Source organism: Chelmon rostratus, chromosome 16 (genome assembly GCF_017976325.1).
Source record: "Chelmon rostratus isolate fCheRos1 chromosome 16, fCheRos1.pri, whole genome shotgun sequence".
Lineage (NCBI taxonomy): Eukaryota > Metazoa > Chordata > Actinopteri > Chaetodontiformes > Chaetodontidae > Chelmon > Chelmon rostratus.
In genome coordinates this window covers 15,175,187-15,201,878 of record NC_055673.1, presented here as the reverse complement: position 1 = coordinate 15,201,878, position 26,692 = coordinate 15,175,187, and the positions used below count along the sequence as shown (strand labels likewise).

The window sequence follows — 26,692 nt, the reverse complement described above, 5'->3', positions numbered from 1 at the left end:
TTTGGCTAGAGCCAGCCTGTCTCTTTCCTACCGTTTCCAGTCACCATACTAAGCTAATAGGCTGTTAGTGGTACATTCATATTCACTGTATAGACATGAGAGTGGTATCAATCTTATTTATACTCTGCAAGAAAGCAAATAAGTGTATTTCTCAAAATGTAAACAAAAAAGCAAAAACATTTTCAATTATTCCTGATATCACAAGTAATGTCTCTAAGAAGCTTTTGCCAAATTGTGCATCTAGAAAATGTCATAGGATCTAATAATTATTATTATATATAATCGTCCCTGCAGAAAATAACAAATGTATTGATCACACAACATACAGATCTGGTGCAGACATTTCAAACAGTGTTTCAAAACTCTTAGGGTAGAATATATACATATATAATATCTCAAGGGATGGAAACAAAGCTGCCATAACAAACAGCAGACTGTGTACGCAGGACTGCAAAGGCATATGTGTATGTTGGTCATGGCACCAGGGGTGTTCTGGATCCACAGAGTTTCAATGAGATTTAAGACCATTTTCCAGACGTCCAAATGCCTTTCTCCTCTCTAAAGACCCATCTGATAAGCCCAATCCTCTCAGATCCAAAAAGCCTGAGATGTGCATACAATTCAATCAATATCCTCTGTTTCTTTGACTTTCATGTCAAGGTCATGCATACTTCAAAGCCTTTGGGTGATATATAAAAAGATGAGTGTTGGGGCATTGAAATCTCTTATGGTAGATAGGATCTTGAATTGTATTTATTTATAAGGTATTGGATTGGAATAAATTAACATCATAAAAGCCATTTTAATCTCTTCTATCATATCAGCTGTCTCCTACGATATTGGCACAAGGCTGGGTGAGGGATGATGTATGAAGGGATAAGGAAAGCTAATCACTGCTAAACACCACCTCTAGGATTTTGTAAATATTGAGAAACTCTTCTCTATCCCATACAGCACAGATGGATGTGTCAGCAAGCCCCGTTATTAAATCCACAAAGGATATTTGTCTCCATTTCATGGTGGTCACATTTCAAAATGTTCAAAGGGAACAATCTGTCTGTGTCTTAAAAGAACATCACAGCAATTTTCTCCTTATAATAAAATGTTTCTCCCAGCACAAAGAAATTAACCCATTGATGTTTGTCACTGTGGGACTTGCTGTGTTTCAAAGATCACTTTAAGAATTCAGAGGAAAATTTGTGCTTTCCTTCTTAATTATAGTGCATTGTCTCGATAATGATGTTCCTTTTAAATGGAAGTTATGCATTTAACCAAAGAAAGTCTGAAATTATTTGACATGAGTTTTGTTACAGGGAGCAACTAATTAAAAGAGTGACACAAAAACAGAATTAGATGACTCAGATTTGAATTTAGATATTCTCTCCTCAATATGAAGAAGCCATTGAATATTTATTTTATTTTTTATTTTTGTGGCTTTGTCGCCTCACACGCTTTTAAAATAGATTTCCCCATGGACATACACACACTTCCCGTTCAACTCCACACATACACATGCACTCATTCACACAAAAATCACTTTTAAATTCGTTTTTTCTCCTACAATGAATATTTGTTATAATTAATTGTGGATTAACACACAGCGTTATCGTCAGCGGTTGTTTTTTTTTTGCATCAGGTCACGTTAGGGAAGGATTGTCCTCGTCGGCCACCGTATGATGTCGTGGCGTTTGCTGGCGTACCCAAACTTCCCACAGTCATAACATAATCGATACTAGTTTCTATTTTATTTGGTCTGAATTTGTTTTCTTACAGATTACATACACCACCGTACAGTGTTACCTTCAGCGGGTCAAGATGAGGCGTTCCGGTTTGGGTAAGAGACAAAGGAGCATCTTGATTTTAAGATCGTACCTAGCTTGCTTGCTAGTTAGCAAGCTAACGTTAGCTAATGTTGTTGCCAAAAATGAATGAATGTTTGCTATTGTGTAGCTACGACAAGGCTCACGTTTGAACAACTGCAGGTTTTAACGTCATGTTACAGGATAAAGGTATCTGACTAAGGGTGTGTTAATATGTCGTTGGCCTGTCATGAAGGTGAAGGAGGCTCTGGGAACTATGTAGCAAGTGGATACAGTGTGTATGAAGAGGAAAACGAACACCTACAGGAGGGACTGCGAGCTAAAGTCAGCGCTTTGAAAAGTGTAAGTCACCATGAATGACATGTACCAGTTAAATGTTTTTATTATTGCTGAATGTTTTAGAAAAAGCTGCACATCCGAGTTTAGCCTACGTCTGTGTCGTCTCTTCCCATTGTAAATAGGTGTATAGGAGTACATAGCTGACTGACAATCTATTACATTTTTCTCATATGGACTGTCGGTCTAAACTCACATTTTATTGTGTTCAGCTTAACTGTAGATACTTAAATGCTGCCGTTGTATATTGACAGCTGTCTATCGATATTGGAACGGAGGTGAAATACCAGAATAAAATGCTGGATGAAATGGTGAGTTTTACTTTCTTTTTTTCCACTGATTGAACACTGTAACAAAACATGAGTCCTGTTTAAGGAATTCAGTTTCTTTCACTGAAGACATGCCTTAATGTTAATCTTAAGTGTAAGAACTACTGCGATTTCGCAGTTAAGCTCCTGCATTTAAAGTCTTCTGAAAGTATTATCAGCAAAATGTAGTTAAAGAAACAAACTGAAAGCACTTATTATGAGTGTTTTTTTATTTTTGATCATTGATTCATTAACATGCAAGTAGGGTTGCAACGATTCAGGACCATCAGCATCTCAGAATATGTCACGGTTTCGCAGTACATAGCATTTCACAATTGTTATTATCTGTTGCAATGACTGTTAAAATAATGAAAACGGGCAGTGGAGTAAAAGCATAGTATTTCCTCCTGAAAGGTAGTGGACTAGAAGTACTAAATATAAGCGTCTCACAACTGCACTTAAGTACAGCATTTGAGTAAACATATTGGGTCACATCTACCACTGTCAAATATAGTAACATCTGAGTGCTACAGTATGTTTGTTTGCTGGCCTTCCTGGACTTTAGACTTTTTATCCCTCTATCCCACACTAGGACACAGACTTTGACTCAACAGGCGGACTGCTTGGTGCCACCATCGGCAGAGTTAAGCAGTTGTCCAGAGGCAGCCAGACCAAACTGTTGTGCTACATGCTGCTCTTTTGCCTTTTTGTTTTCTTTGTCCTGTACTGGTTCATCAAGCTGAGGTGATAGAAGGACCTTGCCACACTTGATCCTTAAACTCCACATCTTCCTCTCCTCTTCCTCATCTGTGCCACACCGATGCAACTCAAAACTAGACCAACATAGTGATGATGAGGAAAGACAGGGATTCTCACTTTTACAGATGCCCATGTGTCTGTATTTCATAGAATGACCCCAGATTTGAGTCGTGAAAGGTCTCTTACCGAAGCTGATTGATGGAGGCCCAAAAAGTAAAAAGGGGTCTGAGATGATTAATGTCAGTGTGAAGTAGGAAGTATGTAAATCTGAAGTAGACACTGCCACTATATTGTATGTACTTGATATCAGGCCGATTGAGAAGATGAGACAGAATATTAAATACGAAACAATGTACAAGATAATACTGTGTCATAAAACCTTAATGCAGTAGTGGTCACATTGTATGATAGAACAGTGATGAAATGGCAAGTCTGTAGATGCAGCCAAAGTTTAAAGTGTTATAAGTGATTAAGTTATAGAATGATACCTGCAACAAATAATCAAGCATATTTGCTTTAAAGAATGAAAGCATATACTAGAGCATTTGGCATCCACATTAAATGAACAGTCGTGTTTATCATTTATTGTTTTAACTTTGTTGTAAAAAATGTTTCTTAATGTAAATAAACAAATTTTATGCTCTTCATTGATCAGGATAGGTGTGTGTGTTGTTTACATGTGCTGAAAACTGTTTTTAAGAATGTCAATGAGACATAAAGTCTATGACTTTAGCTTATTCTTCTAAAAAAAGGTTTAATTTCAAAGATATCAATGTTTTAATCAAATTACATGATCAAATTCACATTTATAGAGAAACAAAAGAGGAGCTTCATTCTGTGTCTGAGCTGGTAGGACTAACTACACACACACAAAAAAAACATCCAACTTCCTTGTATAGTTTGTATGAGTTTAAACATACTGTATCAGAACTGCACTTCGGTGATCTGTGTTTATCAATGCATTGTAATTAGCACATCAACAGTGACCCAGTCCCGGGGTCAGATGTTAATAACATCAGTTCTTGGGTAGTGTGTCCATGTACTTGGAGATGATTCCCAGCATGACCTCATCAGCACCTCCACCAATTGAAATTAACCTGGAATCCCTGTAGAAAGGACAAAGATGACATTCATTTAAATAATCGGCAATGTTTATTTTTTCTCTCTCGTTGAAAGACAGTGAACGCCTCATTCAGCTGCGTTATTTACCCTGACAGTAGATGTCAGCACAGTGTAAAATAAGAGCTTAGACAATCTGAATCAAACACAGTGGAACCTGATTAAACACTGAATTAACAAACAAGGAGACTCCAAGCCCAACACTGCACAACAGGAGGCTGAGCCTAATTGCATGTCATCAAGAAAGAATATTACTTGATCACATGTAGTGTTTCTCTAGAAGTCATTGATCAAACTGACTAACTTTAAAATTAATGAATCACATTTTACATCCTTTTAAAATACACCATAACCACGAGTTTTATCACGCTCCTGCCAACTGGTGGGGATGCTGTTACCAAAGAAACAAGTATAAGTATAATAAGTTACACCCTCACAAAGGTGCACACACTTGGCAGCCAAACATAACAATAGTTGGCTGGCAACCTGTGTTAGTGTCTGGTGCTGCCATGTCACGGTTTTGCAGTCAGATATTATTAGTTTTATTTGGATGAGATGAACAAATGCACATGGGTGGAAATCACTGAGATTTGTTTGACTAAATGCTATAAATCATTATTTTATGGTTCACACAATGATGGAGGGAAACAGGAAAAGTAGTTAAAAACCAAATCAAACAAAATACCTTATCTTAAGTTATGTTGCCATTTCAATGACCAGTCTCACCTATAAAATCTGCTGACCAGCACGTCACTGGTGAAGCCCATTCCTCCCCAATACTGAAGACAGCTGTCGCTCACTTCCCTGGCCAGACGGCCCCCCTTCAATTTGGCCATGGAGGCCAGCTTGGTGACATCATTGCCTTTAATGTACAATGCTGCAGGGAAAAGGCAAGGACAGACATAGTGACATAGAAGCGTGAAAAATGTCCTGGTGGATAAAAAGTAATTAAGGATGTAGAGAGGAAGACTAAAACAATAAACTCGTGTTCAGTTTCAGAGTCACCTGTGGCTGGCTCTGATTCATTCCCATTCAGACCTTTTCCCAGCAGTGCAGCTGATCAATGCCATGACTCTTCCTGTTTCAGTATGTGTTTTTGTGTGTGTGTGCATCTGCCTGCGCTAAACAGATGAAAAAGCTTTCATCTATTCCTGGACAAGCAAATTAGACTTGAACTGTTACCAGGTTGATGAATTATTTCAAAGCTGCTAGCCCCTGGAGTGCTTATGAACACAACGGCCATTCACAAGACCTTGGACACCCGCCTGACAGATGCACCCACATATTCATATCATAAACACTGTGGTGTAAAGCACTTGGATTTTGGGAGAGCTGGGTATGAGCCACTTTTTTAGTTGGCCAAGCCTGTGGGTTTTGAAGTCATGCCAGTCTTCATCCTGGTAGAACAGGCTGACCATTAAACCCCCTGTTCCTCTCTACATAAACTGTCCCTCAGCAACATACGCAACCCCAGCATCACTTATCGCTTTATTTTAGAACAAAAATGTGTTTTTAAAGTTTGTCTCTATCCTGATGTTTGGGAAATATATCTTAAAAATTAAAAACCCTATTAGTAAGATTTATTGGGGTTTTATTTAATTCCAGCCTAAACATGGAATGAAAATCAAGACAGGCAACTCATCCATTTAATTCCTCCTTGTGTTGCTTTGGCAATCTAGTACCAAGCAGTTTTGATGCTAAAGCTAACAATCTCTGTTCTGTCTATAATCAGTCAACCGCATTTTTGTTCACTGTTAACTTATGACTATTTAATAATGTGCTGCTCCAAGCCTGATTCCAAAAAAGTTGGGACGCTGTGTAAAATATAAATCTAAACAGAATGCAATCATTTGCAAACAAACCATGTTTACTGACAACCTGAGCCCATGCAGTAACATCCTTCATACAATCACGTGTTCACAAAGTGTTGAACCTCGCTCCATCCTCGCTTGTGAACGACTGAGCCTTTCCAGGATGCTCCTTTCATACCCAATCATGATACTATCACCTGTTACCAATCAACCTGTTTACCTGCGGAATGTTCGAAACAGGTGTTTTTGGAGCGTTCAACAACTTTCCCAGTCTTTTGTTGCTCCTGTCCCAACTTGTCTGAAATGTATTGCTGCATCAAATTCAGAATACGAAGATATTTATAAAAATCAATGAAGTTGATGAGGTCAAACATTAAATATAATGCCTTTGTACTGTATTCGATTGAGTATATATGAAAAAGGATTAGAAAGATGATCACATTCTGTTTTATTTCTGTTTCACAGCATCCCAACTCTTTTTGGAATCAGGTTTGTACTTTACTCTCCAGCCTGTTGTATTCCCTCTTTGTCTTTCCAACCAATCTGCATTACACATGGTCAAATTTTCCACTCAAGGCTTGTTTGGAATTCAAATCATTCTTGCATGGCTGAGTCAACTGTGGCCTTACTAGGGCTTCAGTGTTATCTACGGTTTTAAGTGTGAGGACAGCTGCACGTTTTGGTGCGATTTTCCTAAAATACTGCACATATAAATCCAAGCAAGTATGCCTCCAATCCAGACCTGGGTTTTTAACGTGTTTTGTATATGTACTATCTGGAGATGAACCACCCTTATCTACCACATCTTATGAAGAAAAGGAAGCTTAATCTAGAGAACATATGCCATTTATACAGACACACATGGGAGCACTAAGAGGGTCATTCAGATGCAGCCAACACCACCAAGCTACCATCGATCTTTAATTTCTGTTAGGACTGACTATAGCGACCCCACCTGTAGCACTGTGGAGGAGGGAGCGGAGCAGCTCGACTTCTGTCTGCAGCTCAGCCAGCCTGAAGTGAACCGACTGGTGGTGGAGGACGGGCTGCTTGAAGATCTTCCTCTGCCTCGTGTACTGGATGGTTTCCTGAATAACGGTGTCCATCATGGTCAACACTGGGGGTGATCGGGCAGAGAGATAGAGATGTCACCTCACTGCTACTGCTGTTTTCTGGTTGGGATTATACAAGCCGTCGTCTTTTCTTTTTCTTTAATAGCAGCAATCATGCCTCTGATATGTTGGCTAAAATTTTACCAGGCCAGACAAACGCATCAGCGTCAGTTTCAGTATAAGCATGAGCAGTTTCACGTCTCCCAAATAGTTTCTCACAAGTTCTACCAAAGATAATATTGACTCATGCTCGTTACTCAAAATAAAAAGCACACAACAACTTTATAGAAGATTAATAACTTGAACTTTGTGACCTGAACTCCCTAGTTTCTGGAAACTACAACTTACAATGAGATCTGCAGGAGAACTGTATGAAAGGCCCACTCACCATTGGCCACTGCCCAGAGCCTCTCTTCTTGGAACTGAAGCATCTGATATGTGAAGCCCATGCCTTCCTGGCCGATGACGTTCTTGCAGGGCACGCGAACGTCATCGAAGAACACCTCAGCTGTGTCTGATGAAAACATGCCGAGTTTATCGATCTTGCGAGCGATGTGTACTCCTGCAGCGGGAAGGACAGGGAAAAAAAAACTCATCATGCATCTGGCAAAGCCACACGAATAACAACACGCCCTACTGATAAAACAGATGCAGAAATTCTATAGAAAGGGTGTTTAGGGTTCAGCCAAGTTAGACGACTGTTTCTAGATACACATGAAGCCCAGATGATGAATGTTCATTAAAATGTTTAACTTTCATCTTAAATGGTTTTTGCCCTCTGCTTTTACAGGAAAATAATGCTAAACAGCTAACTGGCTCCTACCTGGCAGGTTCATGGGCAAACAGATGAGAGATTTGTTCCTGTGCGGGGGCCCGTCGCTGGTGTTGGCGAGGAGGCACATCCAGTCAGCCTGGGTACCGTTGGTGGTCCACATCTTTCCTCCGTTGATCACATATTCATCCCCTTTCCTCACTGCCTTGGTCTTGATGCCTGAATCGACGTGTGGTGGAGCGTGCAAATGGATGGAGAGGGAAAATAGTGAAGATGAGGGTAAGGACAGAAGGTTAAATGAAACGTGTCAATGCATGAATAATCAAAGAAATACAATTTTGTCCCTCAAATCAAAAGACTTTAGTCTGATGCTGGTTTATTATTCTAGATGTCAAACGTAATACATACTAATCCAGACGGAAAGAGGGCAAGAAAAGGGGTGAAAGTGAACTTCCGCCCATATACAATGTGTTGCATTCAGCATGCCACCCTTCTCTCCTGAGTGAATATCAGCCAAATCGATTGTAAAACTGCTGTATTTCTGGCTCCTCGATCATTTTTGCAGCAATCGTGAATTCAAAAGGCCCTTCAGGGGCTGAAAAGGAAATTATATGAAAACGAATGACCTTAGGATGATGGAGAGACTTACTTGAGACGTCAGAGCCGGCTCCAACTTCACTAACTCCAAGACAGGCCACTTTGTCCCCCAAGATGGAGGGAAGAAGGAACTCCTTCTTTACCTCAGCTGAACCAAACCTACAGACACACACACACACACACAAAGAAATTGAAAACACATAAGGAAATCCAAAAGCATCCCTCATTGATTTCCAGTAAACGCAGACACCTCAAATGCTTTCTATGTCTAAAAGTTGTGTGAAAATGTTGAACTGTACAGTCCAGCTGTGGCAAGACAGAGCAGTAGTTTGCGTGCTTTAAAACAACACTGCCATGTTTGAGGCACTTAGAGTTCCAGAGGAGGGAGTCTTACCCTGAAGCTCCTGGTATCCCCCCCTTTTTTGCTGCTCTCTTAGTACTTAGAACTCATTGCAGGCTAGTGTAGATCCCCTAATTAAGCTCCTGAGACTCCAACTGTCTACTTCACTGAATTCTGTCATGTGTCACCAGCAGCTGTTTCATAGCAGGAGGATATCACACAACAAGCCAAGGCCCTACGTGGGTGAGACAGACAATTACCAAACACCCTATATTAATAAACATACCCTCTAGGGAGTGTACCTTTGATAAAGGGATGTACAGCAGGCTAAACGGATTGCACTGCATCACATTCAGTACAATCGGTGCAACTCACGACCTGTTAACCAGCGCAGGTTTAGTGATAATACACTAAACTAAACACACGCTAAAAGAAGATGGAGCGAAAAAGGAGACAGACATCACTGCAGAGCTGGACCAAATGAAGAATGAAGAAAATGTCAGAAATTCTTCCATAGTTTGGACGTGGTTTTCATACATCAAACACAGTGTAATTATCTGCAGGTGAAACAGGGCAACAGTTGTTTTATCACCTCAAAGTGAAACGCTTCCCTGTGGGACGAATGTTTGAAAATGTCCTCCAGCTCTGACATAAGTGGCTCTAGTGTTGGTGTAAAAAGGGACAAACCCGAAGCAGACATTGTTGCCTGAGTCATTGACTAACTGTTGTCCTGATAAGAAAAGGCAGCAGTGGAGGGAGATTTGTGCCACAGGCAAAATGTACATTTACAAAAAGACAACCCGAACTGCTGGGCATTGACATTAAGAGAATAGTGAAAACGCTGGATTAGGGGGATATGTAAATCTAAACTTCTTTCGCCTTAGACAAATGTCAGCAAATGAATCAAACTGCTTCATCACTCATGCTCCATCGTGAACCATTAAGCCTGTGGGATTGTACCTGGCCAGTGCAGGAGTAGCCATGTCAGTCTGTACACCGATGGCCATGGGGATGCCTCCACAGCGGATGTGTCCCAGCTCCTCTGACACGGCTATGTTGTAGCTGAAGTCAAGACCCAAGCCTCCATACTCTGCATGGGACAAAACACACACTCTTTTTACTACTGCTGACATTTCACTGAGCATTGGGCGGATTCTTGTGGATAGATTTTTTTCCCTCTTTATGCACATTTGGTAATTGATCTAGATCTTTTCTCTGTTGAGCTGAGAAGAAAGAATGGCTGTCCAATGTCACTTTAGATAAATATACACCATCACTACATTGGTCACCTTAAACTATCCTTGCATCCACCTTGCCTGCCTCCTTTCCATCTTTCCTGTTATTGCTGTAATAAAATCCCTACCTAGAATGTTTCTGCACACACTGTACGCACCTTATTCTGAGCTAATCTGTTGGCACCGGAGCATGCACTCAAATTAATTACAGGATGTCATCATTAATTGGTCTATCTGTAATTACGTGTAAAAAGCACTGCTGGGAGATCAGCAGCATGCTGCAGATGAGGGTCACTACCATCCAAGTGACACCTCATCTGTTCTGCTTAGTATATCAAACTTGATTTTAATCTCTTACACAACCCATTTACTGAAAAAGACAAAAATGGATGTCTATTCCCTCCATTCTGGCAATAGTGGCATTTACAGAGACCTTAGGTCCTTAATGGAGTTGAACAGTGCATTACCATGTTTAAAACACCACTTTCTGTCAGTTCTCCTCATAAAAAGTGCTCTCTTTACCTTTCCTTTCTTTTGCCTTTCATCATCAGTTGCAGCATTTATTGTGAATGAATGGCCAGGTTTTTATACTAATATACTTAATGCTAAAGGCCAATTTTCTGTCTGCTACCCACAGAATTAGCTAGCTAATGTTCTCGCTTTTATACTAGATTTCTCCAGTCGTTTGTGGTAAACATACACACATCCAGATCGTTTCAAAATGAGAATATTAAAATGAAACAATATGTACAAAAAATATACAAAAATGAAGGTCTTTCTGCAGTACAGAAATGTGTCCATCATTATCTCATGCTTGTCTGGCAAATGTAACCTGACAAAAGTTAATTCAGGACAAATCTCTTGACGATAATGTCCAGTCAGCCAAAAGTAACATGACTGAGCATTTGTGAAATGTCCTGTGCACAGTTTTCCCATGACTAAATACAGTATGCCAGCCACAGGATGATGGATACTCGCAGTGACTGACATTGAATAATCATCAGCGAATTTATCACATGGGGGCCTGCAACACTGGCAAAGTGGTTTAATATCACCTGTCACACTAGTTATCGAATAATGGAAAGCTCTGTCTGGCAGACTGTCAGGGAGACAGGGAATAAAAGGAAGACAGCAAATAAATGGGGACAGAGAAAAGAGGGAGATATGGTGGGACAAGCAAACAAGGGAGTAGGGGAGCCAAAAATAAGAGGAAACAGGTGCAGCTGTGCAGCGATAAGTCTGAGCGCTGGAAACCCTGCAGTGGATAATGTGGATGAAGGGAAGCGACAAGGTTTATCCGACTTTCAGCAAAACAGCAGGCTGTCTGGTTGAACAAGCAAGCAGAAGAAGAAAAAAAAATCTGTCACAAATGTCAATCCTATGCACATATGTTTCTTCTGAACACCAGATGTTCCCCAGTGTAGGCTCTCATCGGGTGGAGCTCCATATGAAAAACATTATGAAGGATTAAGATTGAGAGAATTTAAAAGTATGGTCCAAGCAGACTCACTGACAATGCCGGAGAGTCACAGAGTTTTCTCTTCTGTTCGGTTTTCATTTCTCTTTCTGTATTGAATGTGCACCGCAACATGACTGACACGATGATAAAACCATGACAACATGGAAAAGACCGCTGTCGTAAGCTCAGATCATGACAATTCTGTGACTACAAAAAGGTGTGACTGCACTATTATTCAACCCCGCTGTAATGCATTTATCATAGTATTACTAAAGTAGAAATTGTGTGAAAGGAAATGGCCTGAACACACGATCGTCTCCAAGAGGTTTTCCATATAAACATTAGTATAAAAATTATTCGGTTTTAAAGAGAAGACTGTGCCAGGTTCTATCTGCCAGGCAGGAGACAAGAGGCCATTGCCGTGGCATGAAGTGCAGATACCTCTCTCTCTCAGAGCAGAGGAAAACAGGCAGGGAGCCAAGGGTCATCCCTGTCCCTGAACGTGGCTGCCTTGAGAAAACTTCCTGTTCACATGTTTTGAAAGGTAATAATGCCTTTCCATGCACACTGCGAAAGAGTGGAAAATAAGTGTTGAGTGTTCTTGTCAGTGCATTAAATAAAGGGACATGCTGTATGGCACCAAAAGATGTCAACACGATCATTAAGTTTGTTGCCAGTTCCGCACGTACAGCCATTTAAGGTTCAAACCCTGGAATAAATTTATTAAGTCCACGCCTAGTTCTCTGTTTTCCCGGATTTTAAGTCATCAGTGCCCACGGAGGAGCACTAAGTCATTAAATGCCAAGAAACAGGAATGAAGAAGGTCACAGGTTGGGTTAACTCCCAGATTTCTTCTACTTATTTATTCTTTTTTAATTTTATTTTTGGGGGCATGTTTTTTATGTCTTTACCAGATAGCGATGTTAGACAGATGAAAATGAGGAAGAATGACATGCAGCAGGTCCAGATTGGAACCAGAAATGCTTCAGTTCTGGGTCAGCATCTTAACCCCTAAACCACTAGACGGGGGACTTGTACAACACTGTTAAACGTTTACTGAGAATACAAAACAAAACATAACAAATCATTTAGTCTTATATTGAGTATTTTAGAGTTACTTTCCATAAAACTATTAATTTCATAATTTTGTCCCTAGTCTATCTATAAGGTAAAATAATTTCACTTGTTCTCCATGCAGCCCTTCCAGTCTTTTCCAGAACTGAGTGTCTGTAATTTTAAACAACACATAATGAGGTGGATGGTGAGTGCTCACCTGATGAAGGTCAACCACCTCTCTCATTCCACCTGAACAGGCTCCTAAATCCCCATTCCCATTCCTGTAATCTGAGCCTCTAAATCAATTAACCCAGTGCAGAATTCTTTCATAGTCGGCTTCATTAGTCAGCACTGCAGCAAAAGGACTTGTTGGGCTGTACAGTTGTGACTCCAGATGCACACTTTCCTGAAGACAAATAAAACCATGGCATTCATGGCAACCATTGTTCTTAATATTATAGCACATATCAAGTCAAAGTCAGCAAGAATCCCTCAGTAAGTCTCTTTTCTAAAACGTCAAAACCTTTTTTTTGTAGAGGCTTTTATACATGAAGTTTAAAGACTAGAATTAGTGACTGTGCAGCAGGTACATAGGTCAATTTAAACTGCATACTGAAACATGTCAAATCAAAACCCTGACAGCCATTTCTGAACTACACGGTTTAATTAAGCCTCTGTTTTATTCAGAATTGTTTTACACTTATTACCTTTGTTTCTTACATTCTACATAATAGCAGGTAATCTACCACATAGTAACACAGCATGTCTCTGCCGCTCCTCCTCTCTAATCTTGTCAACTAATGCTTAAGGCTTGTCTACTCAGCACATTTTAATTCCCTCGCCCTCCTCCTTCTTTGACCTACAGACCTGTGGTGAAATCGTCTACACAGCGCTCAATGTCCAAAATGACTGTTCACAGATTTGCTCTTTCCGGCATCAAGTGTCAGAACAGTGACTCCAGCTGTTCATTCCAACAGCGATGTTATAGAGCTGAAGATGAGAAGCTGCAACTTAATAAAGAGAAATGAATCTATTAGTGTGGGAATAACATATACAGAAAGTGTGGAACTTTCAATCGCTGCTGCCTGATTGTCAAACACTTCCCACAAATCTCTTCAAATATTCAGGACGATTACAGATCACAACCACAACTATTTCGTGGTTCTGGACTGGACAGAACTGATCCTGCTGCCTCATCCACACCGGCAGTGACACAGCTGGGTACACATCTGGAAATGGGTTATACTGTAGCAGACAGCTGTTGTGGGATGTTGCTGTGACACCAGCACCCATCATCACAGTGGGAACATTTCTAAACCAGACCAACTATAATGTATGGCTGTCAAACAGAAAGAAAATGAATGGAAAGTGAATTCCTCAGTTTCTGGTCTGCTCAGGCAGATTCTCACCACTCCTTAAATTATGAGAGCGAGTGACTATTACTCATGTGTATTCTTAATTTAAAAAAAGCACCCTTAAAAGCAGTATTTATGTTGTGTCAAGGCCTAATCAATTCACAGATACTTTAAAGATTTATTATGGGAGTTTTTGCAATGGCAACAGAAACAGCACGTCCCAAAAACATGTATCATGTAGACTGAGGCACAGGTGATTAATCGGCCGTCATGTTTGTATGGATTACCAGCTAAAATGACCAAGAATATAGATGGACAAAAGCCTGTGCCAGAACTTGGCCTCAAAACACTTCCAGAGCCTCTGTTAAGTAATGATACATATTATGCAAACACAAACAAGAGAGCTTTCCATATTTAACTGTTTTTATGCTAATGTGAATGTCCATTTACTGTAAGGCATCCAGGTTAATGTGGGTAGGTTTTTAGTAGTTTGTTTACAGGCATGTCTAAATAAAGTTGTTACATTGACTTTCTCAAATTTTACTGCATTCCCTTGTTGAAATTACTATTGTCAGTGAGACACAATCGAGCAAAATGGATTTTGCCCGATAAAAATGGATTAAGATGGTTTCCAACAGCGAGGAAGGCGCAGTGAGTTTGGCACCTTGATGTTATGGTTATCGTCATCTCCTTGCAGGCTAATTATCTTCTTAGATTCTTTCACAGAAAACAAGCCTCCTCCATAACAAAAAGGCTTCTGGGTCTTTAAATCAAACAGATCTTTTTCCTATTGCTCTGCTCCAAAAACCTACTAGACTAATTAAATGTTCATCATTTTTCAGGAGTTGTCTCTGATTTAAAATTAGAATTCATTTTCAGGGTCACAGGGGCTCGAACCTATCCCAGCATGCACTGCTAGTCAATCATCTAACAAAGTCAGATCTAACAAAGATACAGGTGGAAAACAAATGCCAACTTTTATACCTACGGGGCAATTTCATACTCCACAAACTCCACAACAACAGGGCCGGGGAACTCGATCTTGGAGATGCTGTGAGATGCCAAGCTACTGCAACAGTGTGTTTATGAAAATGAATGTTGTACTCTTGTTAGTTTCCCAATGCTAATCTCTCACAGGTTAGTAATCTAACAATCTTACCAACTGGTTTGTTGACTCCTAGGAAACCGGCACTTCCTAAGATCTTGAAGACTTTATGGGCCGGAAACTTCCCTTCTGCTTCCCACTGATCCACATGGGGGTTGATATCCTGGTCGATGATCTATAGCGCAAAAACATCAGGGGAGAGATATGTTTATGTGTCTTTCTAATAGGGTTCATCATTTGTATCTTTTTCTCTTGCACATTTTAAGCATGACTGTGCGTATGTCGGCATATTTCCATGTGAACATGCACAGATTGTCTTTTTTTTTTAGTGTTCCTCAATATGATTGCAATAACAAATGACAGCCCTGCCACCTCATATTATGAGTCGAAAAACACATACAATAATTGTAACACATTCATAGGTTTCCTGCTGTACGGTGCAAAGCTGGACTTAAGTCTATGTAATCTGTCTTTTGCAGACAGCGAGATAAGGTATTACATATCAATGAATAGAAAGCAGGCAGGAAGGTAACACACGGTAAAAAAAGGTGACAATATGCATGGCATGCTATTTCCTGTACGTACATGTTATCAGTCCCCTACTGATAACCAAGACTTGGCTCGTGACATACAATAAGATGCAGGCTCATGAAACAATGACAGGGGTTTGGGCTCAATCCCAATATGTGTCAGCAGAGTAACTGAGCTAAAAACAAGACCGTAATCGAATTCAGTGACAATGCTGGTAACACAAAGCGGTACGGCTGTCCAATACAACTTACAGCGCAAATTACACAGAGGGTTTGGGGGTTTTTGAGGGATGATACTGATACTTTTATGAAGCTGTTCGTAGCCAATATTGTGCTGATTTTCGGCATCTTTGCATTCCGCCATTCGAATGCCAATATTTTAATGACTCTGTGTTTCCTCCACAATTCTGTTCTTGGCAGGGCAGAAAAACCTCTGAAGTAACATTTAGAACAGCATGTGAAAATAAAGCTCGGGGCTGAAACCCATTGTATGACATTCCTTCTGGGCTAGCAGCAGATCCAACTATTTAGCCACAAAGCCCGGGATATACAACTGCCTCAAAATGAAGGATGACTATATTATATGTTTCAAGAGTGGAACAAAAAAAAAAAATGTAGTTAAGGAATAACTCTCTCTATATAGGAGGTGTATGACGTTAACTGTCAGATACAGATTTGATTTTAATAACAGGCTTATATCATACATCTACCCTCTTTGTGTTGATTTCTATGAGAACTAAATGAAAATAATAAATTCATAAGGGATGAACAAATGGATTCTCGTCACTGAATTCACTGAATTTTACATAATATTCTTCAACAGTGAGAGCAGCTTTTGTTTAGTCTCTCAAATTTAAACTCAAGCAGCATTGTGTTTTATCAGTGTACATCACTAGCGCCTGGTTTTGTGACTCATGACCAAAATGTTCGCAGGGGAGTGAAGAGGGGGTTGCAACCTGGCTTTGCAATAGACCTTGGAATGAGAGAACCTTGGTGCCGTGACTCATTTTGAGCACCTGGAAGTGCTCCACAGCTGGGGAAGCACTTATAAATGAACAATCTATTGAGACGCTCATACGGTGCTATTTTTGTGGGAACTCAAGCGGCCTCGCAGAAAATAGGCTGTACATCTATAGTGTAGGTTACAGTTCATGTGGTATTTTGTTGCCAATTCTTTGAACAGTTCTACCTCGCACAGCAGGCTTTGTCAACAGGAAGTTTCAGTGCACAGGACATCAACAACATTTTCTGCAAAATAATGTTGTTATTAAGTGTTGTTCCTGCCATTTAAAGAAAATCAATGAGCAAATAAATATCTAAAGATTTACTCGCTGTGATTTTCCCTGTCTGTTTCCTGTTGAATGCTTTTCAAATTAAAAAGTCCGACAAATGGAATTTCACTTGGCACCTGAAATATTATGCAACTTTGGGTGCTTCGCCACTGGTGTTATTGAATTTAATGCGTAAACATTTTTAATGGGCGTGGTTTGAACAGACCCATTCTCTGCTCAGTACAATCTGCTCTAAATTCTGAGTGAAGCCAATGAAATGTAATGATTAAAACAAAAGAGGCATTTATTGGAAATAGGAAACATCAAAGCCAAGCCTCAGCAAATGAAAGGCGTTAAATGAGCCATATGAAATAATGTGGATTGTGGAAAATTAGCTCTATTTGAGTATTCTTTCATGTAACTTCAGCAAAGCAATGAGATTGACTAGGGCAGTTTTACCATTCAAACTAAAAAGTACCAAAAAAGAATTCACAGGGTTGTTTTTTTTTTTACAGAGTTGCAAAAAGTGATGCACACTCATTTTCTCATTCCAAAACACACAAACCCAAACCAGCATAGCACTTAACCTGCCAAGAAAAACATACTGCCGGACAAACATCTGAATACAAGCAGACAGAAAACATGAACATCATGTTTTTACCATTCAAAACAGAAAAAAATACCCTACTTTCAACAGATAAATGGAGCACATGCCTGGACCAGAATCTGTGAAAATCAGGCTGACTTATATCACATCAAACACAAGAACAGGGAGTAAAACAGGCAGGTACTGATCCCCTTTAACCTGCATTACACTCATCCATGTTCAAATCAGTTCAAATCCTGAGGAGGGAAAGGGAGGGACGACTAGCTGTCTGAAAGGGAAACAGAAAGGTCATTGGGGAGTAACCCTACATCAGAAAGTTTATTGTGGACCGTGGATCGCATGCCAGAACAATTTCACATCACTGACCTGTCAGGTAGTAAGAAGGGTTAAGAACATTGACAAAATGTCCAGTCTGGAGCAACTGCTTTTCCCCTGGCACCCAGGACACTACAAAAAGTCTGGGCTTGTCTCTCCAACCCAAATGATTGTAATAACATGGCTTTACTTTTTTATATTGCAATATAATATACATTAGGACTGGGAATCACAAGGGTATTCAAGATATGATATTATCAAGACATTTTGTTACTTACAGTCAGGAAATATGAAAACATACTGTGTCAGCCATGAGAGATTTTGCGACACCATTTATACAGAGTTATCTATTTCTTTAATATATCTAATTGTTATCTATGGTTGTATTATATTAATATTGATGATATTATTCAAATTCACTTACATATGTTAGCGATATAAGTAATTAATTAAATACATTAACAACAGAGATTTCCATCCAGCTATTTTATATATAAACCAGGAAATTGACTATATCACAACACAGATCAATATTATCATAGAAGAGTACATATACTGTGATACAGGATTATAGATACTGATCACCCACATATTTTAAAGCAGGACTCAAACTTGTCATACATTAAATCCCTCACAGCAACATTCAACGAGCCATAAACTTGCAAAAGGTTGAAGTACCTGTAAGAAGTAAACAGCCATGCCTCAGAATCGCTTAACGCTGATATATTATGATATTGACCGTTTGTATCACCTCTACTTAGATTGAGTGATAAAAACAGTATCTTAAGTAGCTGGCGACACCAGGAGCCACCTAATTCTGAAAATCAACAGATGCCAAACAAGGCCACGCTGATGTTAATCATACATCGGTAATTTGTTGCTGAAAAAAAGGCAAAGAGTTTTATTAAAAGGACTTTACTTAGCTGATTTGAAACACTGGGCTGATTTGCAGGACAGAAATATAAAAAGGTAGTTTGTTACTGGCAGCATATAACTGGCCCGTGTCAGCCAGTGTCTTTCTGGATCTGCCAACAGTGGCTTTGTAGTGTGGGGGGAAATCCCAGTCTGAAACCATGGGAGACTGCACATGAGAAACCTCTTCCTAGAATAATTAAGGAAATCTCTTCTTGGCTTCTTGTCCTCATTAATGGCCTTCCAGCTGACACACCAGCCTTGGACAGTTTGGGGGTTCGTACATGTGTCTGGAAGTCTGACTAATTTCTTCACATGGGAAGCTGTTTGTGTCATCTGCAAATGAGCACATGAATACCACACACTATGTAATACACACAGCTACACTGACAACAGTATACGCCCTCCGCACCCACTAACAGAAAATTTGTAGTGGAAACATGAGCACTACTTAGCAATCTTTGACCTTGAGCAGTCACTAAAGGATTTCCTATAACCCCATTTGTATACCATCCATAAACACACACAATCCTACAGCGAATTCTTATAATAAACCACGCTGCCTCAAGTTCCCTTTCCTGCGCTGCCAGCATATTGTTCTGCAGTTCCTTTTCACATTTTCATCCTTCCCATTATTCCCAGTACTAGTTTATTTTCAAACTCCTGGCATCCTTTTGAAGGTTTAGTCACACAACAAGCTTCCTTCCATTCACCGCAACATATTTGCCCTCTGCCTTAAATTAGGCACTTGCTGTTATTTTTACAGCCTCTGTCTCCAATGTCTGTCTAGTAATATACATCCAAAATGAGTCAGGCTGATTACTAATGCTTTGATTTTTTTTTTAACCGCCATAATGTGCAGCTGCAGATATTTAGGTTTTCAAAAACAAAAGCTCTGCATGTCAGAAATCACTAACTGTAAAAGAAAAGAGTGAGGCAGACTGAGTTTAAGTGGGAGAATAAGAAACATATTTCTGAAGGAGGAGTCAAATGTGTATTGTTGAATGATGCATTGGAATGAGGGCCAAGGGCTTTAAAGTTATCTTATGTTTGCTGAAGTCCTCATCTAAAATACATTTAAAATGTCTGTGCAATCTACCATTGCTCAAGCTAAGAGAAAACAGTCCTTCCAAGCAAAAAGTCCATATCGTCTTCTCTTCAAGGCTTTTGAGACCAAGTTAGCAAACCAATAACAACACACTCAAATTAAACAACCATTCCAATTTTTGATCATCTCAATAGCAGAATATTTTAGGGTTTTATCGAGCAGTTTCTGACATCCTTAAATCATCACAGTCTGTAATGTGTTAAAGAAAATGGGACTCGCTTTCCACTATTCGCACAACCCCACAATCTGTTCGCCTCATGCACATTTTTGAATCTGCCAAAATAAATGGCCAGAGGAAGAAAAGCAGTCCTCAAGAGTGCAACTAAAGATTTCTGGCATCTAGATAAGGAGATGTAACATATGATTCAGGGCCAAATATCTGTTTGATCGAAACAAACACTATCTGCTCTGGCTACACTACACTGGTTCGCCCAACTGGCTTCATAGGCAGTCTCATCTGAATGCCATGGCCCCCTCAGTTGTCCAGCCACCATCAATGTTTATCTAGTTTCACTACTATTAAACAGAGCGAGCAATTAGCAAAGGCTCTGTTAACACAAACTTTTTCACACATGAATTATGTACACTGACCTGTCTTTAATATGAGGCTGACTGTAAGAATGCTGTAGGAGTGCAGACAAGTCAATCACACACTTAACACCATCCTCAAAAGCAAGCTAATGCTGTTTAGCTAACATCAGTCTTTAGGATGCATCCAACCTGTGCTCGCAACAAAGCATGCACTTCTAATAATAACAGCATACCTGATCTAAAAATACCTGTTAAATGTGTTCTTGCTGCAGTGCTAATTCATATTTATATCCGGGGACCTCTCTGTCCAATAACATATTGAGTGTATCCAGATCTGTCAGTCACACAATGACTCCTGGCATATAACACCACATGTTATGAATCTGAACTGACAAACGTGACCAAAGCTTTCAATAATCCCAGTCGGAGAAAAGAGATGCTGTACGTGTTGGCGAAGGAGGGCAGGCATGGACCAAGTGTGATGTGGGAGTGTAGGATGGGTCGTGAAAACCCCCCATACAGGGGCTGTTTGCTGTTGTAAATCAGTGTAGCCTCAGTGTACCTGGCTCCCTGCCTTGTATCCTTATTCCTATACCCTAGAGCAGCAGAGAGCAAACACAGGCTCATCCGGCCATTTGAGGACACAGACGGATACATTCACACACATTTCCAACAGCTGAAGCAACGTCAAAACACCGTTCACACCGTTCACACCGTTCAACACCAACACAGTTCAATTGCGGAGGACTAACATGTAACAAGCTAACTTAGCATTGTGACCTCTCACCCACTTACATTATACTGCCCCACCGCTGCTCCTTACGCTTACATTAAGTAGCATAATGCTACTGCTTTCTGGCAACACACACGAACATTAAAATATCCAACTGTCACCAGCTAACCGAAGCAAAATCTAGCCTTGTTTTCATGGTAACGTCAAAACTTGCGAGGATGCTAGTAGTCCTGCATACCTTTCTGAGGGACTCCTTTAATGCAAAGTGCTCTTGTGTGTAGATTAAATGGCCACCCGTGGTCTCTGGCGCACTGGACGTTACGGGTTTGGATGACACATTTTCAGACACGGACCGGACACCGACAAATGAGGTGAATTTGTAGAAATTACGACTGTTGACTAGCAGGTTTGCACGTAAAGCTCCCTCGCGCAGCGCCATCTCTGTTTACGTGCTTGTGTGCGCATGCGCAAGCGACTCGACCTGTAACCCACTGAGGGGACCAGGTTGGATTTCCCCCCGGGATCAAACTTTAACCTTGGAAAAAGGTTAAAATGTTAATAACGTCTCACTTCCAATCAGACTCCGACATTTGGGAAATACCACCATAAAACAAACAGAAACTGTAGTTTTTGACAAAGATGTATTTCCTCTACACAAAACCGCCATATTTATTTTCTTTTTTTCGAATGGTTGCTATTTTTTGCGACATACTGGATAGTTTTACTTGGTCAGACCTCTAATGATAAATGAAATCATCGACTGGGTCATTGTTAAAGGAAAATCACTCTTTGGTGGAAATCCTGACACATGCAATGTAAGCAATGACAGAGGGGCGAAATAGACAGGCTTCCTTCTAAAGGGTCAAAAAAGGCTGAAACCAACTGTTATAAAGGATTGAACCAGTACATTTACATGATGTAGCCCATTTACACACAATGTAATGTACTTTTTCCTTTTATTTCTTCTGTTCTTTTCTGTATTTTTCCTGGAAAAATACATAAAATATAAATCTAAAACAATATATTTAAAAAGCAGAAAAATTGCTGAGACTTGCAAACACACTTTGGTCCTTAAGTCTTTATCATGGTATGTGCTACAAAATGTTCATGATATCATAAAATTCATGAGTAAAATCTGGGGAAACCTCAAATGTATGCAAACTGAGTTATGTAGATGTATCTGTTTCTCCACCCTGTCATGAAACCTTCCCACAGTGAATGATGGACACCGGCTGAGTTATAAACAAGCACATTTAATGACAGTTGCTTCTGTGTATGAAACAACACATGGGTCCACTTGCTCAGACTATGTACACCACATGGGAGAGAAGCATAATAAAACCCCTGCCAAATACAACTCATATTTATTGCATCTTTGAAAGAATAAAATTGTATGGCTACAAATCTGACGAGAAGATGGGGAATCATTTACACTGGAAGTTTTGTAAATTCTTTCTTTCATGCGTCCTTCTAGTCTTCTCTGTCTGCAAATCTGTTTAATGAGGGGAGGGAGAATGTCCTTGGATGCTAATCTGAGATGTGAAAAGCTCCTCGGGTCCAGTCTAGCAGATGACACAGCCACCTTTCTCCTTGAAGGGGTTCTTGTCCTCTGGAATGCCTTTGACAAGGATGTCCTCCTCCACTCCAGCCTGAATGTAGTCCTTGATTTCCTCACAGCATTTAGATGTCTAAAGTGATCAGGCAAAAGGCATTGAGACAGTCTTTTCCAGCAATTAATTTCAGTTTTAAATGCAGTTCTGATAGAATTAATTGCACTCTCTACAATTACTTTAAAACCGGTTGACAAATTGCTTGTCAGATTAGGTCTGAAAGACTAATTTATGCCCTAATATATTTAAAAACTACAAAGGTGCTGACATATTCATCACCTCAGAGCTGAAAACAACTTACCAACCACCTCTCAAGTTTCACTTCAATCTTGAGTTGGTTTACTTCCATTACAGCCTTGTCCTTGTCCGTCAGGTCGTCTACATTTATGACCGGCATCCTCTGTCAAAAAAGAGAGGAAACATTCAGGATGTTCTGCAAAATGCTCTTCCTAATGGATTAAAGGATTCCAACTCTCACTTCACAAAACTGGTTTGAAAGAAAAGAAATATACTTACGAATGCTTACAGGGAGCAGTCCTTCACCCCCAAAGTCCCACTGAAGAATCCCTCTCGTCCCCCTCAATCTGGGTTATAAAGTGATCTGCGTAAACAATCCTAATCCGCTAATCTGATTAAAACAAGGCCCGGCTGTATGATCACACCAGTATCTGAAGAATGCTGTCAGACAGGATGGTGAATCACACAGGTGTCTGTCCATGTCCTTTTGAATTATATCTAAAACAAGCAGCTGTATTTACTGTATATTGCAGATTAAATTTGGATTCACGTGATTTTTACTCTGTTTTTTTTCTCACATTCAGAAATGGGTGAAGGGGTGGTGCCTCATGTATCAGGTCACTTTGATAAGACGGCTAATCTGTATTTAGCCTCCACCTGTCAAGATGGAGACACATCATTGTTCTAAACATGACTGCACGGCAGTTTTCCAACATCCTTAGTAACAGATGGAACAAACCAGAGCGGTAGAATTATGCAGCCAGAAAACTTGTATTTTATTGTGCATTTCCACTCATGTTTTCAGATAATGCTGCTTTCAAGTCCAAGGATTGTCAGTCTTTAGTGGGGCAGGATATTATTGGAGGGAAAGAATGCTGGAGGCTGCAGCAGTCGTTAAGCAAAACAAAAGATAACACTAAAAGTCTGTGTGTGTGTGCCTGCGCGTGCGTGCGTGTGTGTGTGGGAAGGGATCCAGATCCAGTCAGCCGGGTGTGTGATGGGAACTTGGCAGGATGGATCAGTAATAAGATCTATAAATGTTTCACAAGAGTGTCTGCCCCTCAGAGACGGCACCATTCATGCTGTGTGGAAAAATTACCGGGATGCTTTGGGGTCACCGGCTCAATGCACATCATCATCCTCATCATCACCGTCCTCATCCTCAGCGGCCAGCGACAGCAGCTGGTTGTCTGACCCACAGCAGAGGGAATTTAACTTTCTCTCTGGTTGTTTTAGTTGGGGTGAATATGTCCCTTAGTCACTGCATTAACAGTGCTTTACGCAAATACTACAACGTAAAAGCGACCCTCTGATGTCATTAATGAATTCATCACCGCTACGAAATCGTTGCACTGAAGTATGAAAATGAGTCACTTCATCCCCGCCCCTAAATTTCCCTCTGGGAAACACTCAGTGAGCTATAAAAGTGGATGAGGCTGGGATGGTCGGCAAAGCGGAAAAGACTTTGGAGCAAAAAGTTTCACTATGGAGTTCTGCACATTCGCGCTGTTTACGCTCTTTTTCTCGGTTTACAACGTGCTGGCGTTGTCGCCTAAAGGTAAGATGAGACCTGGTTGCACCAGAGATCTGTTCAGCGTGTATGCGTGGAGCATTTCAAGCTTCATTTCCGCGTTTCTCTGCGGCGTTTTCGTGCTTCTGTAACGGTGTCTGTGCTGCTTTCAGGCGCCTGTCTCCTGCAAGTGGACGAGGGACCCTGCAGGGCTGAAATTGAGCGCTATTACTACAACACGATCACCCAAAAGTGCGAGATTTTCTACTATGGGGGCTGCCAGGGAAATGCCAACAACTTCAAGAGTTATCAGGAGTGCCAGAAAACATGTTTCAGAATCCCAAGTAAGTTCTCAGGCTGATACACGCATACACTTACCTGATGGTGACCTTGTCCACCTCTGAAAGTGGCTGAATGCAGCCTTAGAAAAGTATGCATGAATATTTGATTCTAGACTTGTTAAGGTTTGTCTGTTTTGTGCACAAGGTACACAATCACTTTGGAGTCTTGCTCTAATCCCAGCCTCAAATCTTGTCACTCCTCCCCTCAGAGATTCCCCAAATCTGTAGGTTTCCCAAAGAGGAGGGACCCTGCCGCGGCCTGTTTCACCGCTACTTCTTCAACATGACCACCATGCAGTGTGAGCCCTTTTATTACGGTGGCTGCCAGGGCAACTCCAATCGCTTCCAGGACCTCACCTCATGCACAGAGTACTGCAGCCCAAAAAAAAGTGAGCCTAAGTGTATTTATTGTAAACCTGAATCTGACTGGTGTCTCTGCAGTTACTTTGTAAAGAGAGAAGGAAGCATTTCAGGTGCAGTACAGGTGTGCTGCTGAGACAGAATGCTCATTGTGCTTTTTATCTTCTTTTACAGCTGTCCCTGTGCTCTGCCTGGACCCTCTGGACAAGGGGAAGTGCTCAGCGTCCATTCCTCGGTATTACTACAACTCAGCCACCAAGATGTGCGAGGAGTTCGTCTACTCGGGCTGTGGGGGGAGCAGCAACAACTTCGTGTCGAGGCAGAGCTGCATGGACGTGTGTGTTAAAGGTGTGTGACTGGGGGAATGCCCACAACAAAGTCTATCATTGAAGATGATCATTCAAGGAGAATTTGCAGACTCCTCAATTCAATGATGGCTTAGATTTGGAGTGCCTGTTAGAGCCACTCGTTGTTTGAATAGAGAGATAATTCAGGAAGTCAGAGGGGAATTAGGGACCAAAATAATGCATAAAAACATCTTTGCATCTGCAGGAACAATTAGCATACACTCAGGGGTTGATGTCCTTCAAACTGTTTATGTACAGCAGCAAATCTGATTTTAGAAAGTTTTATTTGCTTAATAATAGAAAGTCAGCAAGCATTAGAATGACAGGTTATCATACTAATCAGCTGTTTTACACTTTTTTTTTGTTCCAGGAGGGAAAAAGAGCACAAGTCAAGGAAAAGGTCGTCGCATGAGACGGAATAGAAATAATCACATCACTTTCTTGCAGGCGTAGACGTCTGACACATGGCAGACTTGGACAAGTTCTTTCATGGAAGCCAACCTGTAATAAACTGACTTTGTTTATGCCAGAATGTTCACCAGGTCTTCTTTGTTGTTACTGGAAGAGTTAGAGGCACATATGCATCTTTTCACTGTATTTGTATGAAATTCTTTATGTGTACTTTCAAATGTGATTTCACTGTAAGCTGTTGATGGAGTTTGTTACTGCTGCACTAATGTTCCTGATTGTGATTTTTGGTATTGTATGTTTGTAATGAATGTTTTTTTTATAAGTATTACATTATAATAATGAAGGTTTTGACATGCTTAACTGTTTTATAAGCGCAATTTTTGATAAAATATACCGATTTCATGAAGCATTGTGTCATTGTTTTGTACTTTTATGCTGCTGTTGTCAGCAAATAGCTATATTATGTGTTATCTGAATTATTAACTAACTCAAAATGTGTTGATTGCAACTTCTTAACCACTGAGGTGCATGCATGTAACCTTGCAGAGTATCTTTATTACTTTTACTGAAGCACAACAACACTGCAGCCCTCCCCGCAGGCCAACCAGGCTTGGCTGGCTTCTTCACTTTCTTTCCAGCACTTTCACTTTATCTCTAGGCCTCTTCTATTCCTTACTAATGCTGC

At 40.4% G+C, this 26,692-nt stretch overlaps 4 protein-coding genes across 4 annotated transcripts; 2 read left to right on the top strand and 2 right to left on the bottom strand.

The window, feature by feature from the left end:
- Positions 1-1,677: 1,677 nt before the first annotated feature.
- bet1 (Bet1 golgi vesicular membrane trafficking protein) lies at positions 1,678-3,870 on the top strand. The gene is made up of 4 exons (XM_041955156.1): positions 1,678-1,834; positions 2,056-2,162; positions 2,411-2,467; positions 3,057-3,870. Exons 1-4 carry the CDS (start codon positions 1,816-1,818, stop codon positions 3,210-3,212), a joined length of 339 nt encoding a protein of 112 aa, XP_041811090.1. The 5' UTR covers positions 1,678-1,815; the 3' UTR covers positions 3,213-3,870.
- zgc:85777 (uncharacterized protein LOC405871 homolog) lies at positions 2,685-21,656 on the bottom strand. Its single transcript, XM_041955155.1, is given in 10 exon segments — positions 2,685-4,329; positions 5,069-5,219; positions 7,109-7,270; positions 7,654-7,827; positions 8,089-8,256; positions 8,687-8,793; positions 9,935-10,064; positions 15,239-15,359; positions 21,430-21,638; positions 21,641-21,656. Coding segments are annotated over 10 exon segments (1,329 nt in total). The 3' UTR covers positions 2,685-4,238.
- Positions 21,657-22,424: 768 nt separating this feature from the next.
- gngt1 (guanine nucleotide binding protein (G protein), gamma transducing activity polypeptide 1) lies at positions 22,425-23,377 on the bottom strand. The gene is made up of 3 exons (XM_041955853.1): positions 23,318-23,377; positions 23,103-23,201; positions 22,425-22,879 (listed from the first exon to the last, which is right to left on the bottom strand). The coding sequence occupies exons 2-3, from the start codon at positions 23,196-23,198 to the stop codon at positions 22,754-22,756; spliced, it is 222 nt and encodes a 73-aa protein (XP_041811787.1). The 5' UTR covers positions 23,199-23,201; positions 23,318-23,377; the 3' UTR covers positions 22,425-22,753.
- Positions 23,378-24,439: 1,062 nt separating this feature from the next.
- Positions 24,440-26,428, top strand: tfpi2 (tissue factor pathway inhibitor 2). The gene is made up of 5 exons (XM_041955780.1): positions 24,440-24,596; positions 24,722-24,892; positions 25,099-25,278; positions 25,424-25,597; positions 25,967-26,428. The coding sequence occupies exons 1-5, from the start codon at positions 24,524-24,526 to the stop codon at positions 26,047-26,049; spliced, it is 681 nt and encodes a 226-aa protein (XP_041811714.1). The 5' UTR covers positions 24,440-24,523; the 3' UTR covers positions 26,050-26,428.
- Positions 26,429-26,692: the final 264 nt, after the last annotated feature.

Coding starts and splice junctions, on each gene's coding strand:
- bet1 (XM_041955156.1), top strand. Junction 2,163..2,410: donor AAGTCAGCGCTTTGAAAAGT/GTAAGTCACCAT, acceptor GTATATTGACAG/CTGTCTATCGATATTGGAAC. Junction 2,468..3,056: donor ATAAAATGCTGGATGAAATG/GTGAGTTTTACT, acceptor ATCCCACACTAG/GACACAGACTTTGACTCAAC.
- tfpi2 (XM_041955780.1), top strand. CDS start 24,524: ATGGAGTTCTGCACATTCGCGCTGTTTACGCTCTTTTTCTCGGTTTAC. Junction 24,893..25,098: donor AACATGTTTCAGAATCCCAA/GTAAGTTCTCAG, acceptor TCCTCCCCTCAG/AGATTCCCCAAATCTGTAGG. Junction 25,279..25,423: donor GTACTGCAGCCCAAAAAAAA/GTGAGCCTAAGT, acceptor CTTCTTTTACAG/CTGTCCCTGTGCTCTGCCTG.
- gngt1 (XM_041955853.1), bottom strand. CDS start 23,198: ATGCCGGTCATAAATGTAGACGACCTGACGGACAAGGACAAGGCTGTA. Junction 22,880..23,102: donor TGAAACTTGAGAGGTGGTTG/GTAAGTTGTTTT, acceptor TGATCACTTTAG/ACATCTAAATGCTGTGAGGA.